Raw genomic sequence first — 19,057 nt, forward strand, 5'->3', positions numbered from 1 at the left:
GGTATCTCATTATTATTATTTCCATTTTACAGATGACGCAACTGAGGCCTAGAGACGATAAGTGACTTGCTACAGGTCACACGGGAAGCATGTGGTGGGTCTGGCATTGGAACCCAGGAGGGCTGGCTCCAGAGCCCATGCCTTTAACCTCTATGAAAGGGGCACTTATCCTAACGTCAGGCCCTATAGACCGACCCACACTTAGCAGAGCCTACCTGTCACCCTCTTATATTATTTGGGCTCAGGTCTTTCCTCTCTACTAGCATGTAAGTGCCTTGCAGGATTTGAGTTCCTTTTTTTCAGTCTTTATAGCTACACTATGAGTGCTCCATGATTTAAAAAAAAAAAGTTAACTAAAAGACTTCCTTTCAATTTACTATCCTCCAGCTTACTTACACCTCTCTCAAAGAGTAAAAATCTGATGACCAAATTGACACAGATGATTAGCTCCCTTTTCCTATAAGTTTTATTTTAGTTAATTAATACAGCCTAAAATTTCATTCCCCCCCAGCCCCAATTCCTCAGTTCTTGTTTACCATATAGCTGCAAATTGCATCTTCCATCCTTGGGGGTTGTTTATTTTGGAGGGTATGTTGTACAGCTTTCCATTTATCTCCACCCACTTTGGGCTTGGTAGACCGAGGCTGTAGTTTAAGTTGACCATGGCCTCTCGGGATCCCACAGATCATACCATGTGCTCACGAACTCTCAGTTCATCCACAGACATGACCCGTTCCATCCAAGCTCTTCCCTTTCCATCCAAACTCTCTCTCTCTCTCTCTGTTTTTTTTAAAATTAACGTTTATTGGGGTGACAATTGTTAGCAAAGTTACATAGATTTCAGGTGTACAATTCTGTAATCCATCCAGACTCTTGATGAATATGAGGAATGGGACACAGGGCCTGACGTCACCCCAGGAACGGCCTCCCGAAGGCTCATCACCACACCATGTTTTGAACGCTATTGTTTAGCCAGTGACGAACTTGGTTCTGTCCTCTTCACATTCCTCAGAAGACTGGCTGAAGTCCACATATATTATAATTCCTGTGTGTCTGTACGATAAGAGATTAGTATTCTTGACAAGAAAGGAATTTAGGTTAGTCTGACATGACTCCTTCTGAGTTCTTATGGAAAAACTTGGGTTTTAAAGGAAGAAAAGTATGAGAGTTTGCTGTGATTTTTTTTAAAGCCTCTTCTTTTCTCTCCCTATCTCTTTCCTCTTTTCAGCACAATATCAGTTTCAAGCATCCTTTTCTCTGTGTCCTTTGGACAGAATGGAATTGAGGTCCTCGGAGGCTGTCTCCCTTCCCTTTCCTAAAGGTGTAGGGACAGCAAACTGAGGGTAGGGTAAGCTTGGTGGCTGAGGCATGTTAGGACTAGAAGTAGACCGACAGATTTCAGGGGAAGAAGAAAAGACAGAAGGAGGGGTGGTATTCTTAGACATGAAAAACTTGTAAAAGAAAGAGCTGGGTTACGGACTGGACTGGGAAGAAAGAGAGACAGTGAGCTCCCGGGTATAGAACCTGGGGACGTTTGCTGATGCTTCCCTAGATAAGAGACTGGCTTTGACTTGAAGTGTAACGTACATGTAGAAAAGTACACCCATCGTAAGTGTATAGCTCAGCCAGTGCATTTTTACAAACTGAGCACAAGGTGCAACATCTCCCAGACCAAGGCAAAGAACACCTTTATTCTCTTTGCCTTCCTCTGGTTAAGAACTAGAGGGTAACCGCCAAGGGTAACCACTGTTCTGACATTGAACAACATAGAATAATTTTGCCTCTTTTTGCACCTTATATAAATGAAACCCATACAGTGTTTGCTCTTCTGTGAGATTCATCCATGATGTTGACTGGAGATGAAGGCCAGTCATTCTCAATGCTACGTCGCATTTTGCATGATAGGCTATGATTTATTTATCCATTCTACTTCAATTGGACATTTTCTAGGGTTTGGCTATTAGGCATAGCATCGTTATAAACATTGTCGTGAATGTCTTTGGTTGGACATATGTAAGCATTTCTTTCGGTATATACCTAGGAGGGAAATTGTGGAGGCGTGGGGCAAAAATGTTCAGCTTTAGTAGCTACTGCCATGAAATTTCCCAAAAAGTGGTACTTCTATACCTTTTAAAATTTAATAAACCTCAAAACTACTCTATGAGATAGGTATTATCATTCTCATGTTTTTGGATGAACAAAGGCTCACAGCTCTAGGAGTGAGTCTGGGTTTAAATGCAGCCCTGTCTGACGCCATAGCCCATACTTTTCCTCACTACCTTGAACTGTTTTCATATCTTGGAGAGAATTCATGCCTTCACCTGCCTCACTGCCTTGCAGTAGAGCCATGGTGTTGCATTAAGTGTGTGTGATGCTACACCATCAGGAGAGCCACAGTGTAGTGGATGGAGTGAATCTCTGAGGCTATTGTGCAAGAACGAGCCTGCCTTCCCCTCCAAAGCACCTAGGAATAGGGTGTGCCCACACCTTCTGCCTTTGTCAAGGACATAGGCAAGTGGGGGTGTAGAGCATTGGTGATGGGGGCGAGATGTCTGACATGTGTCTCAGGCCATAGGAAGTCCTGCTAGGTATGGATGGTCATGTGAGATGAAAGCTTCTGTCGATGTGTCAATGACAGTGTTTTTGAAGGTCTAGTATTATGAGTGCATCATCAGGACTCTTGGTCATAACTCAACTTAATGTTGCTTAAGCAAAACCAATTTTTTTTTTTTTGGTTTGTGTAATGAAAGTCTGAGGAAAGCTCAATGGATGGAGCTTCAGGCATGGCTGCATCTAGGTGCTATAAAAAATCTCTAGAAATCTGCCTCTATCTTTCTCTTGGCTCTGTTTTCGTCTTCATTCTTAGTCAAGACCACCTTGAATAGTAATAATGGCATCTATTGTGAACTCTGGACTTTATTTTAGTGGTTTGACAACACAGTAAGAAGAGAGGGCCCTTCTCCCAATAATTCCAGCAAAAGTCCTGAGGTTAACCCTCATTTGACTCAGTTTGGGTGACAGGCCCATCCCTAAATTAATCATACTGGCAAGAGATTGGAGTGTGCTAATTGGCTAAACTGGGTTGTAGAATCTGGAGTTGGGATGAACCCCATTTGAATGACCTGGGCTGAGATTGGTGGTGAAAATCATTTTACTTTCAAAATGGAATGAGGGGGTACGGTGAAAGAGGGACAGGTGAAATGAACAGAGAGAGCCATTATATAGATTTTCTGGTCCTGGTGAGGGACATAAGTGGGCAGCTACTAAGAAGTTCTAGAAGAAAAACTGGCAAGCCCAGTCTGGGGACTGGGGCACACCAGCAAGGGCGAGGCATGAGGGGCATCATCATGAGGCCATCAACACCTATTCTGGTTCTAGACACAGGCCTGTCTCCCGAGTCTGTCTCAAGGGAGCGAGGAGCTGGAGAGTGGGGGCCATGCCTGTGGTAAATAGCTCGCATGTCAGAGTTGTGTGAGCCCCCTCCCCCCCCCAGCCTCCAAAGCAGCCAGTACTGAGACATTTGCAAAGATGTTAACCCCACAAAAAAAGCGTGCTGTTCAATAATTATGTAAATTAGCTGGCAATTAGGTAATGTCACTCACTTTCCTTCTTCCGCTAGATTTCCATATAACCCATAACTGTTTTTGAGTTTCTGCACCAGCCGAGACCCTCCATGCAGGCTCTGGGGCAAACCATTTGCACTCGAGGCTGCGTGGGCCATCCTGTGGCTCAAGAGAGGGTGGCAATTGGCTGACCGGGTGGGGAAGGCTCCCTGGCTCCCACTTTCCCATTTCTTGAGCCTTGCCATAGCCCACTGGAGGGCTCCAGAAGGCTAAAGGATAAATGTCTGGACAGTTGGCTCAAGGCCTGTGATATTTAATGCGAGGTGATCTTTAGCTTTTGGTCGTTTTGGCATTTCCCCCAGAGGCCACAGGAATGTCCACAATCCAAGAAATAAATGAAACGGCTGTAGGAGAGAATGTGAGCAGACCCTAGGATATCAAGTCTGGATAAACCCAATTCTGGTGTTACCAGTTCTGAAATCAGATTCTACCTGGCACCTGTGGGGAAAAAAAAGCTTGGTTTTCTTCAGTCCGCCTTTTTGATCCCCCACAATGCAGGCAGGGGAATGCTGGTGTCTCCAACGATGTACTGGGTGTCTCCAATGATGGGAGGGAAGGACTGTGAATCTGATGGGAGAGGCTCAGCAGGCAGAACAGAGTGGCCACCCCAGAGCAGGCTGGGTGAATTCCCATGATCCTCCTCACAGGACATTGTTCCTGGGAAGCTTCGTTCTTAATTCATAGATTTCCCTAGGTCTCTAGCCTTATGCTGCTTTGCCCTTTGGGGTCATCTGAATTGGCATCCAGAGAAGTGTGGGGGCTCAGGATTGTTATTGTGTAAATCAGGGTAAGGCCACTGCATGGAACACAAACCAAATGATCTACAGGGCTGATCTACAGCTTCTGTTTTCACTCTCCATTCTTTCTACACATTTCCTGAGCTTTCGCTCCATGCCAAGGCCCTGTGCTAGGCACCGTGGTGAAGCAGGCCCTTCCCCAGAAAGCTCCCCATTGAGCTTCCAAAGCCTCCTGGGCTCTTCATCGCTGGGCTTTGTGTCTCTAAATACTCTTGTCCCCACTACTTTTTGATGTCCCCAGGGGCGAAATGCCTTCTGCTGCTGCTGCTTTGAGACAGCAGTGACTGGAAGGAATCAGAGCTCAATGAACAGTTAGATTGACTTGAGCAAGTCTTTTAATTTATACAGACAAATAAGTGACCTTCAGAGGCCCAGAGGTGAGTTGATAGTATAGAGCAGTCTGGAAGTTTCTGGGACTGTCCATTCAGAGGGTCTCCCATGCCCCTGCTCAGCCCTGATACTGGAGGCTCCATCTGAATGTGGGACTGAGGGTCGCATTGGCTTTAGCCATCGGAGCCTGGGCTTTGCCCGTCAGCTAGTGCACTCTTTGTGTAAACTGGCAGGACAAGGGCAGGAGAGGGAGGTGGCACAGCCAGCACAGCGTCCCTGTGAAAACACTTTCCCAAGCCTCCTGGGCTCACACACCTCTTGGCTCCATTATGTATCATGTAATTTTGACATTCTCAGCTCATCAGTAATTCCAGGCTTGGGATACCCCTTGTGAGAGGCGTGTTCTTTCAGCTTACACCTGCCTTGCTCCCCCCCTTGCCTAAATCCAATGCATGACTGCGAAGGGGAGATAGGGGAACAGCTGTCCTCTGAGCACATTTTTCAAAATTGGACCCTTTCAACAATTTGATTTAAGGAAATATGTAGATGTGGCAGTTGTTGAGGCCGGAAGGAGCCCTCTTTTTAGGACAAGGGCTTCCTCTCTCCCTCAGGACGTTGCCTTTTGCCTTGGTTGGCATACTTCATCTCACACCATGAGCACATTCTTAGAGATTGGGTCACGTCTCATCACCTAGCCTCCTGACACCCACTCTGGCTTCATGTCTTTCACTTACTCCACTCCAGCAGCACCAGCCTCCAACATACCAGCCTGTTCCAGTCTGAAGGCCTTTGCATGGACTATTACTTCTGGAATATTCTTCCCAGATATTTACATGGCTGATTCCCTCACCCTTTCAAGACTTTCCTTTAATCACACCTTCCCAAAGTCTCTGATTTGTGGTGTTTATCTATTTCCATGGTGTGAATACTCCTAGCATACTGTGTTTCCCTGAAAACAAGACCTAACTGGAAAATAAGCCCAAGCATGATTTTTCAGGGTGACATCCCCTGAACATAAGCCCTAAAGTGTCTTTTGGAGCTAACCTTACTATAAGACTCGGTCTTATTTTTGGGGAAAAACGGTAGTTGATTTCATATTGCCAAAGTGACACCAACCAGTTCAAAAAATTTCTGAAATTTTAACAGTTGGTTCTTGTGAGCCGATGTGAGCTGGCATCTCCATGTCACCGTGTCCATGTTCCAGTTAAGCATCTGTTGTGCACTGGAAGTGCCCATGCCACACTTTGGGAAACACTATATGGATAAGACCGTTTACAGAACAAGGCTTTCCTTGTGATGGATTCTCAGCCTCTTGATGATTGGGTTTATTTGTTTAGTGGAAATAGGTGTTTGTTCCTGGTTAAGGAACGGCAGTTTCCTCTTCAAAGTAGGGGTAATAACTAGCTTTGCTATTGTAATCATCATACAAATAGTGAATGGTAACGGTCTGACAGAGACCATGGTAAATTATCAAATATGCCTATTAGTAACAGCAACATGCACAGCTCTTGAAAATTATACTTATTGCTCTCATGTGAACAAAGGACTCTCCACAAAGCTACTGTATTTCCCCCTAAATAAGACCTAATTGGAAAATAAGCCCTAGCATGATTTTTCAGGATGCTCGTAATACAAGTTCTACCCCCAAAATAAAACCCAGGTAAGATCGTCAGCCAGATGGACGCATTTAGTACGTCTGTTGCAATACACGATAGACATATTGAATTATAAAATAATAATATTAATATATAATTAAATGTAAATAAATAATATTATTGACATTAATACTTAAAATAAATCATAATGTTAATTATAATTAAGTATTTGTAAATACCCAAGCAGATGCCTTTGGATGAGAGGCAAACGCCTATGTAAACAGATGAACTCAAGACTTATTGCCGAATGACAAATCGGAGTACAGACACAACGCATGAATAACGTGTGCACTTGATAACGAACGGACATGGTTGTGTCTAACATGAATCTTCATAATTCAATACGTCGTGTGTTGTAACGGATGTACTTAATCCACTAGTGTGAAATAAAGAAACGTTTTCTGAATTTTGGTGCCTGCAATTTTTTATCACTTGTGTGAACCATCATTCTTTTTTTTTTTTTTCTCCAAGTCAAGTTGTTGTCCTTTCAGTCTTAGTTGTGGAGGGCGCAGCTCAGCTCCAGGTCCGTTTCTAGTTGCAAGGGGCACAGCCCACCATCCCTTGCGGGAGTCGAACCGGCAACCTTGTAGTTGAGAGGATGCGCTCCAACCAACTGAGCCATCCAGGAGCTCAGCGGCAGCTCAGCTCAAGGTGCCGTGTTCAATCTCATGAACCATCATTTTTAATTGTCATCTTTTTTGTTTCCACTCTTGGCTCGTAAGTCTTCATTTAACACGTGATTTAATGGTAGATTTAAAGGGAATAATATTTTGACCTCCAGACAAGATGAGTGCAAAAAGAAAGAGCTATTCTGTCAAGTACAAGAAAGGAATAGTGGAAGACTCCGGGGCAAGAATCCTATGGCTTTCTGCAAAGAAGTTGGATCTCCGAATGGTCCGAATATGGAGAGCAGAGTATGATAACTAGGGATTCCAGGCGGGAATTCCCGCCCGTTCTCAAGAATTTTTTCGCTTTCCCATTCCCGAATCCCGAGAAAAGTTGGTCGGAAAAATCGGCTCCTTGAACCCAGGTGGTTGGTAGTATTGGCCCTCACTTTGTGAAAACATTCATCGTGGAGAACAGAAAACAGTTTATATCTCGGGATTCGGGAATGGGAAAGTGAAAACAATTCCTGAGAACAGGCAGGAATTCCCATCTGAATCCAAATGATAACCTCAGTCAACAGGTGGATGAGGGAAATGCTAAGAAGCACAAGTGTGGATCAGGTCAGCAACCATTTCCTGAGCTGGAAGACATCATCTGTGAATGGATTGCTGACAGGAGAGCAAAGGCTTTGGTTGTGTGCAGGGCTGATATTCAAGCATTTGCCCTTGCAATGGCTCCACAGTTAGAAATATCCCCAGAAGAATTCAAAGCCTCACAACACTGACTGCATGGCTTCCTTCAGCCATATGAACTGTCTCTAAGAAAATGGACAACACTGTTCAAGCTGCAAGATACTGAAGTTATTAGACGTGCCGTTGCATTCAAGTCCATTGTTGATGGCATTGGCTTTTCTAAATACCAACTCTCCAACATGATTGCTATGGATGAAACTGCAGTGTTTATGGGCGAGGGATCTCAAATGACAATTGATCAGAGGGGTGCCTTGTCAATCTGCATTCCCTCCACTGGTTATGAAAGTGTTACCTGTATTTTGGCAATTCGTCTGGATGGAAAGAAAGCCCCACCGCTAATCATCACTAAAGGCAAGAAAGATAAGGTTGAATGTGCTTCAGGCATTTATGTTCTTGAAACCGAAAAAGCCCGGTGCACACAAGCAGTTATAAGGAAGTGGGTTGATTTAATGCTGCCACTTATTTTGCGAGGTGGCCAAAGAGGTCTGCTAGTCTGGGATTCAGCCAGCACTCACCACGCTAAAGACATGAACTTCCTTGCAGACAGAAGAATAGATCAAACAATGATTCCCGCAGGACTGACTGCCTATCTCCAGACTCTTGATATTGCAATAAACAAGCCATTCAAGGACGATTTGCACATGGAAATCAATGACTACATTGAAAATGGAATAGAGAGAAATCAGTGTGGAAACTTTGTGAAGCCTAGCCTACAAGAGGTCATGGCTTGGGTGAAGAATTCATGGGATAAAATCACTGCCAGCTGTGTTGCCAATGCACTACAAGCAGGCTACACGGACAAGAAGTGCTCATTTAAGGACAGCTCTATTGCTGGACATGAGAGATTGGGGCCATGGTTCTACAGGAAATGGAGTCGCAAGAAATTCAAGCTGGAATTTGGGGTTTGGAGAGTTATGACGATGTTCCAGAAGAAGATGACATGACTGTATTTGAATAAATGTACATTTTTGTACACGAATAAATGAATAAATGTAGATTGTTGTACATGAAAAAATAAGACATTCCCTGAAAATAAGCCCTAATGCGTCTTTTGGAGCAAAAATTAATATAAAACCTGGTCTTATTTTCAGGGAAATATGGTCGATGGGCCAGAGTCTGCCTTCAGAAACCAGATCACCCACTTGACAGGGTGCTGGTGCATTTCCAACCAGTAAAAAATACTTGAAATATATTCTAGGTTTGTGACATTCCTTTACCACTCATTTGTTGTCCATTCTGCAGTTTTCATAATTTTTAAAAATGTATTTGTGTTTCAATGTACTGTCCCCGCTCCACAGACATACACAAACTCATATGTATCATACATACATCAACGACCCCTCTTCTCATACCATCCTATCTGGAAATAAGAAAGGAAGGAAGGAACCTAGTGTTTATTGATCACCTACTATGTATATAGCCTCATGCTACCATGTTTCCTTGAAAATAAGACCTAGCCAGACAATCAGCTCTAAGGCGTCTTTTGGAGCAAAAATTAATATAAGACCCAGTATTATATCATATCATATCATATCATATCATATATCATATCATATCATATCATATCATATCATATCATATTATATTATATTACATTATATTATACCCGGTCTTATATTACAGTAAAATAAGACCAGGTCTTATATTAATTTTTGCTCCAAAAGACACAATAGAGCTGATTGACCAGCTAGGTCTTGTTTTCGGGGAAACAAGGTAGGATCTTCCCATAAATGATCTCGTTTAATCCTCTCTCCAACCTTGGAAAGAGGCTATTATTTTCTCTACTTTACAAATGAGGACATAGAAGCTGAAACAGGTTAAGAAATTTGCTTAAAGTTTCACATACAAGAATTAGGATTCAAACTCAGCCTTTTTTTTTTTTAAAGCCTTAAAGCGCATATTTTTTTTCAGTAAGACCTTCTCCCCCAACATTTGGTAAGAGATGAGGATTATTTTGCTCATTACGCACCTTCTAATTTATTTTCACTGATTTTTATAAATATATCTTTCAAAAATTAAAGACCATCTGCACCCAAGCATTGCATTGTCAAATTGAAAAACAAATATAAAAAAAAAAAAACACCAAGAAAAACCACAGTCATTTCATGTCTTTTAGCAGGTAAATAAGTTAATATTATGTGTGTGTATATTTGAGTGTATAAAATGTTAGCACTTGCAAGTATCTTAAAAATAAATGTTTGCTATGTGACCCTGCAATATGAATATTGTAAAAATGTGTTGATATGGCTTTGGGGGTTTTCGGATATTTTTGCATATGGAAAAACTGAGTGCAATATCAGGAGCTGAGCATGGGGTCCTGAAATGGCTCTGGAGGAACCCTGGTCCCCCGTCTTGTTTGAAGCACCAAGCTCTGTGGAAATTCTCTAGAATAACCTGGCTCACAATCGGCACTCCATCAAAGTTTTTGAAATGGAATGCAATATTTTCTTGCCACGTGCCCTAACCTTCCTCTCCTTCTGTCCTTTCTCCCTGTCGCCCTTCTTCCCACAGGTCTTTCCCTGGAGTCCTGGGAAGCAGGTTATGGGCAGGACTGCCTGTGGCCCACACCATGAAGCCTGAGTCTGCTTCCGCTCTGCCTGGGGCCCTGCTCTGCCTGAGCACGCAGCTTCCGGCTGCCCCTGCCCCCGCAGTCCCCTGCTGCTAGGAACTGGAACTTCAGGACTGGTCCTTGGCCTGTTTCTACCTGTCACCTGGCTCAGCTCACTGCTCACTCCTCCTCCATCGCGGCACCCCTTACTCCAGCTCTCTCCCGGCTTCCCTGGCTGGGGTGTTTTGGGGTTCGTAGCGAGGAGTGCACTGCTGAAGGCTTTCACCCTCCGTGTACATTTTCGTCCTTGAATCAAGGCCTCTGGATCCACATGGATAGCTGAGATCTTTTCTTGGAGAAAGACACTTTGCCCCTCACTCCAGGCCCTCACTTTCCCCACCTGACTTTCCACCTCTTCTGCTGCCCTGTCTTTTCCCTCTTCCTCTTTAGTGAATTTCTTCCTCGTGTGCCCATCTGGGGTTGCTTTGTTCACTCTTCTCCTTCCTCCCCTCTTGATATTTGTGCGTGTGCCTTCTTCCTCTTGTGTGCTCTCTGTCCCCCAACCCGTCTCCTCTTCCTTGCTCCCTTCTCTGTGAACGGGGGTCATCCCCCCAAGGGCTGTTCCCTGGCTGCTCCCCCTGGCTCTGTCCCCGTCGCCACGATGAGCTTCCCCGTGCACTCCGTGTTCTTCACGCTGAAGGTGAGTGTCCTGCTGGGGTCCCTGCTGGGGCTCTGCCTGGGCCTCGAGTTCATGGGCCTCCCCAACCAGTGGGCCCGCTACCTCCGCTGGGATGCTAGCACGCGCAGTGACCTGAGCTTCCAGTTTAAGACCAACGTCTCCACGGGGCTGCTCCTCTACCTGGACGACGGTGGCGTCTGCGACTTCCTGTGCCTCTCCCTGGTGGATGGCCGCATGCAGCTCCGCCTCAGCATGGACTGCGCTGAGGCCACCGTGCTGTCCAACAAACAGGTGGATGACAGCAGCTGGCACTTCCTCATGGTGAGCCGTGACCAGCTACGTACGGTGCTGGTGTTGGATGGTGAGGGACAGGCTGGGGAGCTGCAGCCCCAGCGGCCCTACATGGATGTGGTCAGTGACTTGTTCCTGGGCGGAGTCCCTGCAGACATCCGGCCTTCTGCCCTGACCCTCGAGGGAGTCCAGGCCATGCCCGGCTTCAAGGGATTAATCCTAGATCTCAAGTATGGCAACTCAGAGCCTCGGCTTCTGGGAAGCCAGGGCGTCCAGTTGGATGCTGAGGGAGCCTGTGGTGAGCGTCCCTGCGAAAATGGTGGGATCTGCTTTCTCCTGGATGGCCACCCCACCTGTGACTGTTCGACCACTGGCTACGGTGGCAAGCTCTGCTCGGAAGGTAAGGCCTTCTTCCCTATTCCTCTGTTGGTAGAGACACTCCCTGTGGGTAGGGTGAAGGCCAAGACCCCTGATAGAAACCAGCTCTAACACTGAAGCGAATCTTTAGCTGCATGTTAGATAATTGGGTTCTTTTCCCAAGGAGGTGATACACGTCTTTTGCTTGCTCTCTATGGAAAATACATCAGATCTCAGCAGAAAGAGAATCTTGGCTATTCAGCCAAGGGCTCCTTACACAAACGTTTGGCTGTACTCAAAGGACTGGATGAGGAGACTGCAGAATCTGTGCCCAGCTCAGCTGGTTCCACCACAGCACAGATGAGCAGGGTCAACACAGGGCAAGAAATCAGATAGAAATGGTCCAAGTGGTTATCTCTGTCCCTACCCATCCCTTGAGAATCGGACCCTTGGGGATGCGTGGGCAACTCCCATTACTTCCTCCTTATAATCCCCAGTATAAAGAACAAATGCCTGTGCAAAGAAGGACTAGGGTGGGTGAAGTGCTGGTCCATGCTCAGCCCTGCTGTAAAACCAGCCCATCCGCTGTTTAGCGCAGTCTGTCCTGTTACGGGCAGCCTGGAGCTCACTGGGCAGTGAGGAGATAGCCTGAGCTTCCTCTAGAGAGCAGTTCCCTTAAGGGTCACTGAGCGTTTGTCGTTACCTTGAAATGAGTTGAAACTTGATTGTTTATGTTTAATCCATTCTTGGTTATGAACACACAGCATAATCTTTTGGGAGGTATCTGGAGGGTGGATGAGGCATCTGGGGGATGGGCTTTCTCATCCCCTCATTGTAGCACTAGGATTTTTCATATGAATTTCCTCTTTTCTGTTCAGTCCTCTCCATGTATGAGAATGGTGCAGGAAGGCACAGAGGCTGACAGGAGCCTCTGAGAAAGCTGGCAATATTCAGCATAGCCTTGGAGAAACTCCCAAGTTCAACTACAACTTCCCAGGGAGGTGGAGGAAGGGACTCGTGCCCAAGGGCTTAGGCTGCCCTCACATTATTCACCAAATTCTGACTGTTTGGGATTAGAGCTAAGAGAAGTGGCCCAGACTTTACTTAAAATCCAGATTCCTGGACTCTGGACTCATTAAAGGCCTGGATTTCAGTAGGAAGAACCATTGAAGTGACCGAGTGTGTGAGAACTGGCCATATGGGTATACGGGATAAGGAAGAGGCAAGGAAGTTACGTTTCCCATTCTTTCTTTTTGAGTTAAGCCCTGGATTCTTCTAGAGATAGCTCTGTTGCCATCTCATGCTGGTCTCTTCAGGGAGGCGGTGGGATAGTGTAGAGCAGAGCAGTGATTTTCAACCTTGGCTGCACATTAGAATCCTGGTGGAGTTTAAAAATGCTCAGGCCACACCACAGACCAATTCATTCCGAAGCGTGTGGGGGGTGGGGTAGGGGTGAGGGTGGGAGGGATCCAAGCATCTGTATATTTTTGAGCCTCCCTGGGTGATGCTTTGTGCAGCTGAGATTGAGAACGAACAGGTGGTGAGAGGTCGGGTAGGTGGGGCCAGGTAACTGTCTTAGCACTGATTCCAGGATCTCTTCGTTCAAGTGAGGTCCCACCGCCTTGATATTTGTAATGAAAAATAGTGTATGCGGGTACTCCTCAAAGTGTTCCAGAACAGCCTCACCACAAAGCAAGTTGCAGTTGATAAGAACTTTCACTCCTAGTAACTATTAAAAATTTGTTTTTCTTTTAAAAAATCAAAACCAAGCTTATTTCCCAGGTGATACATGCTGGAGACTAGGACAGTTTTGGGGTCTTGTTGGAGGCCTCTGTGTAGGTCATGTATGGGCTATTGCAGGAGCGCTCCCTGGGTCTCTGCAGCTTCTTTCCTCTCCTGGGCTGGTCATTGTTTCTACCTTCCTGTGGATGGGCTACAGGAGAGGCAGATGCAAGAGGTGTGTCATCCTTTTCGGGCTTCTGTTTTCCCCCTGCCCCCACACTGAACCCATTGGAAAAAGGGGTGGGGAAGAGGGGCGGAGGCAAACTAACCCATGGGGCCACTTTGGGAATGTGGTTACTTCTCACAAGCAGGTGCCTCCTGGAGCTGACTGCTGCTTCAAAGCTTGGCTTTGGAGAAAGTGCTGCCTGAAGACGCTGACGTGATGACTTGTTTTTCATTCGCGCAAAGGATCTGTTCAGTTCTCAGAACTTGTATTGAAAGCTGGCATTCTTCCTTTCTAGGGACCAGGGTGTTTGCAAGTGTGTTGTTAACTTGCTGATTATCCCTGATTGCATTTTTTGTGTTTAAAAAGAACTCATTTCCTCTGGGCAGGTCTGGATCAGCATTTTTTCTGCAGGAAGACTCTCTATACTGTATATGTATACAATTTGTCTTCCCTCTCTTTTTTGTTTGTTTTGTTTTATGTGTATGTGCATGAGTGTGTGTGTGTGTGTGTGTGTGTGTGTGTGAGTCTGTGTGTGCATGTGAGGTCTCCAGTGGAATTTTTTGGAAGAGATTGAAGACAATTTTTTAATAGTTGTATACAATATGTGTATTTTAATAACAGTTCTTTCTACAGGGTGCAGATTGTCTCGTGGCGCTGGACTGATACTCTCCTCTGTAGAAGGCAAACATGCAGCATAGCTCATTTATTATCCTGATATTAGTAAATTAATAAATAAATAGAGTAAATCTGTAGGAAGAGGAACACTGGTTGGCTTGGAACAGAGCAGTGTAAAGGTGGAGGTGAGGGCGACTGGTGAGGGAATCTCAGGCTTTACTGTTGATAACTTTGAAGCCTGTTCGTCCCGGTAATTATCATCATGCCTAATCAATCACCAAAGTGCATCGCAGGCTTTTAGAAAGTATCTGTTCTCTCCACACATAGTTAATTTTTAAAGCGGGAAAAACTCACCTGTAACATATTAAGGGGGGAAAAAAATTACAGCAGCTGCTGAGTGTCAAGCAGACCTGCATAGAACAAGACATATAACCTAAACAAATGCCTACCCGTATTCCTAAAGATAATTTGGTGAAGCAGGTGGTGAGGATGCACCCATTCCCACCCCCTCCCCCCTTTAAATTGCACACATCACAGAACTGAAACCAGGGGACTTATACCCAGCAGTCGGTCCTGGGTACCAGGCATCTGATTGTCCCAATTTACAGAATGGGCTCTGCCATTCGATCCTGTGAGGGCTTGCAGTCAGCATGGAAGATCCGTTTTGTACTTCACGCTTTAGCAGTTCAAGAGCAGGAAAAGCTGAGAGGGCTCCTGCCGCTTCAGATGGATATGGTCAGGGCCTGTTGGAGGCGCTCTCTGTGGTCCATTAGTTCCTAGCACGCTGGCAGTGTTGATGTTTTCTTGGCCTGTGTGACATTCTCGCCTCAGTGGCTCCAAAATGTCTCCATGCTGCACCCCAGGAAGAATGCATACAGGGCCCATCTATTTTATGTGCTTTGGGCTATTTTGATCCCCTGTTGGTTGTCTTCTCTGGGTGAGATGCAGAAGTCACCAGAGATATGAAGTTGCTGTATCGGGTGGGCCTGGTGGTAAGAGTTACTGGACATAGTATGCTCTCTTTCGTGTGGTGAAAGGCTGTTAGCACTGGCTGCCGACTGAACTCCACACGGCCTATATGGGAAGACTTCATTCCAAGACTCCCAACACAATTAATGGCCACACTGAACATTTTGGAGGGAGAAGAGTTCCCAGATTTTTACTTCTAGGTGATATGTTTATAAATAAAATGTTTTGATGCTTAACTTTAGACTTGTTCATGTTGATATTTCATCTTGCCTTTTCAGTAATGGTCTTGGAGGATAGAAGCAGTGCAGATAATTCAAAATGATTCTGAAGTTATGTATATCTGGTTTGGAATTGAGTGACTGCACCATATTTACCTGGTTTTTGTTTAGCCCTGTCTGTCCGTTATGGGCAGCCTTGAAGCTCACTGGGCAGTGAGGAGGTCTCCTGAGCTCCCTCTAGAGAGTGGTTCCCTCATGGGTCATTGAGAGTTTGTCATTACCTTGAAATGCATTGAAACTTAATTGTTTATCTTTAATCCATTCTTGGTTATGAATGTGCACGTATTGAATTTCTCAATAATCTTACGGTCATGAAGAATTGACTTGCATCCAAGGTGTATAAATTTCAGTGCCAATCTCCCTGAAGAGTTCACTGAGCATGACGCCAGCCTGTTGCAGGCGAGGTGAGGTCAGGGAAAGACAGAGAAGGCTTCACAGATTGAGCTCTACTCACAAATCTCATTACATAGGCCAACTATCTTTTCCTGCTGATGTGGGCGGGTGCACAGACTAGACGCTTCTTGTCTTGAATCTCAGCTATAAAGTTTTCAGGTGTTGCGATCCTATAGTGAAGTATCGTGCTGGGTGTTGGTGACAGGGGCCAGAGCATTATTGCAAGCAGGCTCTCTTGTGGTGCCCACTAGTCTCCCTTCCCCCATCTCCTACTGTCTGAAACTGACAGCCTACTCAGGGTGGTTTGATTGATGGCTCAGCACCACTGTGTGGCCTTCATATGCCTTCCTGAAGGTGAATTTCAAGGGGAAAAAAATTGAGAATTTTATTTTTATGGAGAATATTGTGAGTTTCCCCCTACTCCCCAAAGCCAGAACTAGGACGGAATGGTATCCCAAGAGGAGGTGCTTACCCCTGAGCATTTACTGAGGGGTAAAGACATTGGATACTGTTCTTAGATACCAGTGATTGCCCCAGCTGGATCCTTCTATTGTGGGCACTTGTGTAAAAACACAGCCCTTTCACCTCCCCCTCCCCAATGCACACACCCTGCCAGAATTGTAATGGGGCTTTGTTCCTAATCTGTATCAACCCTGAAAGGCCTGGGGGTGGGGGTGGGGGGCGGGGGGCCTGGAGGGAAGTTGTGAGTAATCAGAGAGTAAAGGCTAACTCATTTCAGGATCCTTCTCTCTGGTTTGGAAACTAGCTGAGCAGCAAGGCCTTAAAACATACACAAAGGAGGACTGCTGCTTCTGAGACATGGTACCTCACGCATTCACTATTCACCATTAGGTGGGACCAGCCCAGCCAGCAGGGGCTGTCACTAACCGGAGCCTGAATAGGGGTCTGATTGCTCCTTTTTCCTCCTCTCCTCCTGATTACCAAGTGAGATTTCCTGGGTATGCTGTATGCTAAATGGCGTGCCACTTGCTTCAATTATCCCTCTTTTAACTGCTGAGGGAAGAGCAATTTTTTTTACCCCCTCCCCCATAGCATCTCTATCTCCTTTAAAGAAACGAGACCCGTCTTCGTTGTTCCCCTTCAGTGGGGTGAGAGCAGCATTCTCCCTTCGCAGAGCCTGCACACCAGCTGCAAAGGGGGTGGGCCTGGGGTAATGCTTCCGTCCAAATTCAGCAGGGTTGAGGGTCAGCAGGCATTTTGCCAGGAGCCTTGAGTGGCTCGTGAACTTGCATTTGCATTTGGTAATGAGACACCACAGGCCCAGCACCGGGGGCTAATTATCTTCAAGTCCCCTATCTCCCTGTGCAGGCTGCCCCAGAAAGATGGTTCCAGTTCCTGGGGCAGCTGCCCATCATCTGGGCCCTCTCCCTCCTTCACAGGACAGAAGAGGTGGGGTGTGGGCTCTGCTTGGGGGATGGGACCAAAGTGCCCTCCCTGATGACTCCTATTGCCCTGTAGCCATTGGCCCTGCAGTGACTAGAGTGAGGCCCCAGAGATGGAACCAGAGTGAGAGAGGCTTCAGGGCAGGGCTCTGAAGGTCAGATACCCTTCCCTGGACAAAAATAACAATGATGTCGTTATTACCATTACTGTTTGTAAGTGCCACCGTGTGCCTGACCTCCTAGGTGCTTTGTGTGTGTTATCTAACCCTCACGGCACCCCTGTGTCATTGGTATCATTAACCAGCCCCATTTTACAGAGGAGGAAACTGAGGGGCAGAGAAATTTGGTAGTTGAACAAAATTCAGTATAGTGGTTAAGAGCATGGCTTTTGGAGTGGAAAAGATTTGTAGTGAAATCTGGGCTTGTCCACTTACGAGTCATATGTCTTTGGAGAAAGTTTTGGGGGCTTCAGTATCCTCATCAATAATAATAATAGTAACAATAATAATAGCAGCTAACAATCATGGAGGACTCATTCTGTGCCCGGACTGTCTTAACTGCGTTGCCTGTCTTAGCTCTCAGAACCCTCTCAACCACTCTTGACACACTGTTGTTATTATTATCATTTTGTAAATAAGGAAGCCGAGGGACAAGAGGTTAAATAACTTGTCCAAGGTCACACAGCTAATAAGAAGCGATGCTGTGCCTTGCATCTAGGCAGCCTGGCCTCGGAGTCCACACTCTTAACCTGTGTGCTCTCCTGCCTTGCAGCAAAGCAGGGATAAGGAGAAATCATGCATTGTGGAGTTATTGACAGCGTGAAGTGAGACGAAACCTATACAATTATAAGCATAGTCTCTGCAAAAGAACAAGTCCTGACTCCTGGTGCACGTAAGACCAAACTGTGTGTCCATTTGGTTTCACAGGTTTGAAGCTTCCCTTCGAGTCCTCTCCACCTCCGCCATTTTCCTTTGCCCCAGTTTGCGAGGTGGCAGAGATCAAAGCAGGGGATTTCAGGAGGGTATGGACTCCAATTTCATTGCCGTTTGCTCTTGCCTAAGAGTATGGGCTCACTGATGGTGGTTGTGCCTGTTGGACCGTATTCGGGGCTCTTTGCCTGCATTCATGTGGTGTTCTGGCTCCCACAGCAACACGATGGGGCAGGTAGGGTGAGCCTTACCATCCCACCGAATAAGGGAGAAGCTCAGACCTGAGGTGGCTTTGAACTTGCCGTAGGTAGAGGGGGTGAGGGCAGACTCCGATGCTGCTGTTGGACAGGTGTCTCTGGGACCCGAGAGCCCAGACTCCCACCATGGCATTTTATTTCTGTGCCTAGGCTCCCTTCATTAACACCAATGGCCTGTGTCTCCATGGTGAGATGGAACATTGCCTCCCTGGATCGTGTGATAAGCAAAATGTCAAATGCTTGGTGTAGGAGGTTATCAGCTAGGCCAGTCCCAAGAGCCTGGCTCTTCCCAGTCAGAGAGAAAGACAGAATATGAGAGACTGAGAGAGAACGAAATGAATGAACCCGAGTATTCAATTCTCACTCTCAAGATCCTGGTTTGAAATGAAGTGACTGTGATTAGGCCCCTGGGTCCCCAGGCAGCTGGAGCACAGCTACCCCACACTGGAGCATCGCTGGACAGCATGACCCTTCAGACTTACCTTTGGTTTCCAGGTGCCAGGGAGTGCCCGCACCCCACCCAGGATTGGCGGTAAAAGATGGAGCTCTTGGATTACCCTCTTCGATTCCCTCTTGCTCTCCTGCTGCCTTCTGACTCTCTTCATGAAAGCAAAATCAAATTCCCTT

General features: G+C 46.1%; 1 protein-coding gene across 37 annotated transcripts in view; it reads left to right on the top strand.

Moving 5' to 3' along the window:
- The window catches only part of NRXN3 (neurexin 3), a 1,515,532-nt gene that overhangs the window by 58,868 nt on the left and 1,437,607 nt on the right, over positions 1-19,057 (top strand). For all 37 annotated transcript variants that reach the window (XR_012494578.2, XR_012494579.2, XM_074327130.2 and 34 more), the window contains one exon: positions 10,275-11,681. Coding sequence is in view for 35 of the 37 variants with exons in the window: in XM_074327130.2 (XP_074183231.2) it covers positions 10,973-11,681 (709 nt within the window). In the remaining 2 variants the exon portion in view is untranslated. The remainder of the gene's footprint in view (positions 1-10,274; positions 11,682-19,057) is intronic.

This window comes from Rhinolophus sinicus, chromosome 3 (genome assembly GCF_057876585.1).
Source record: "Rhinolophus sinicus isolate RSI-liver-muscle chromosome 3, RSI-T2T, whole genome shotgun sequence".
NCBI classification, from domain to species: domain Eukaryota; kingdom Metazoa; phylum Chordata; class Mammalia; order Chiroptera; family Rhinolophidae; genus Rhinolophus; species Rhinolophus sinicus.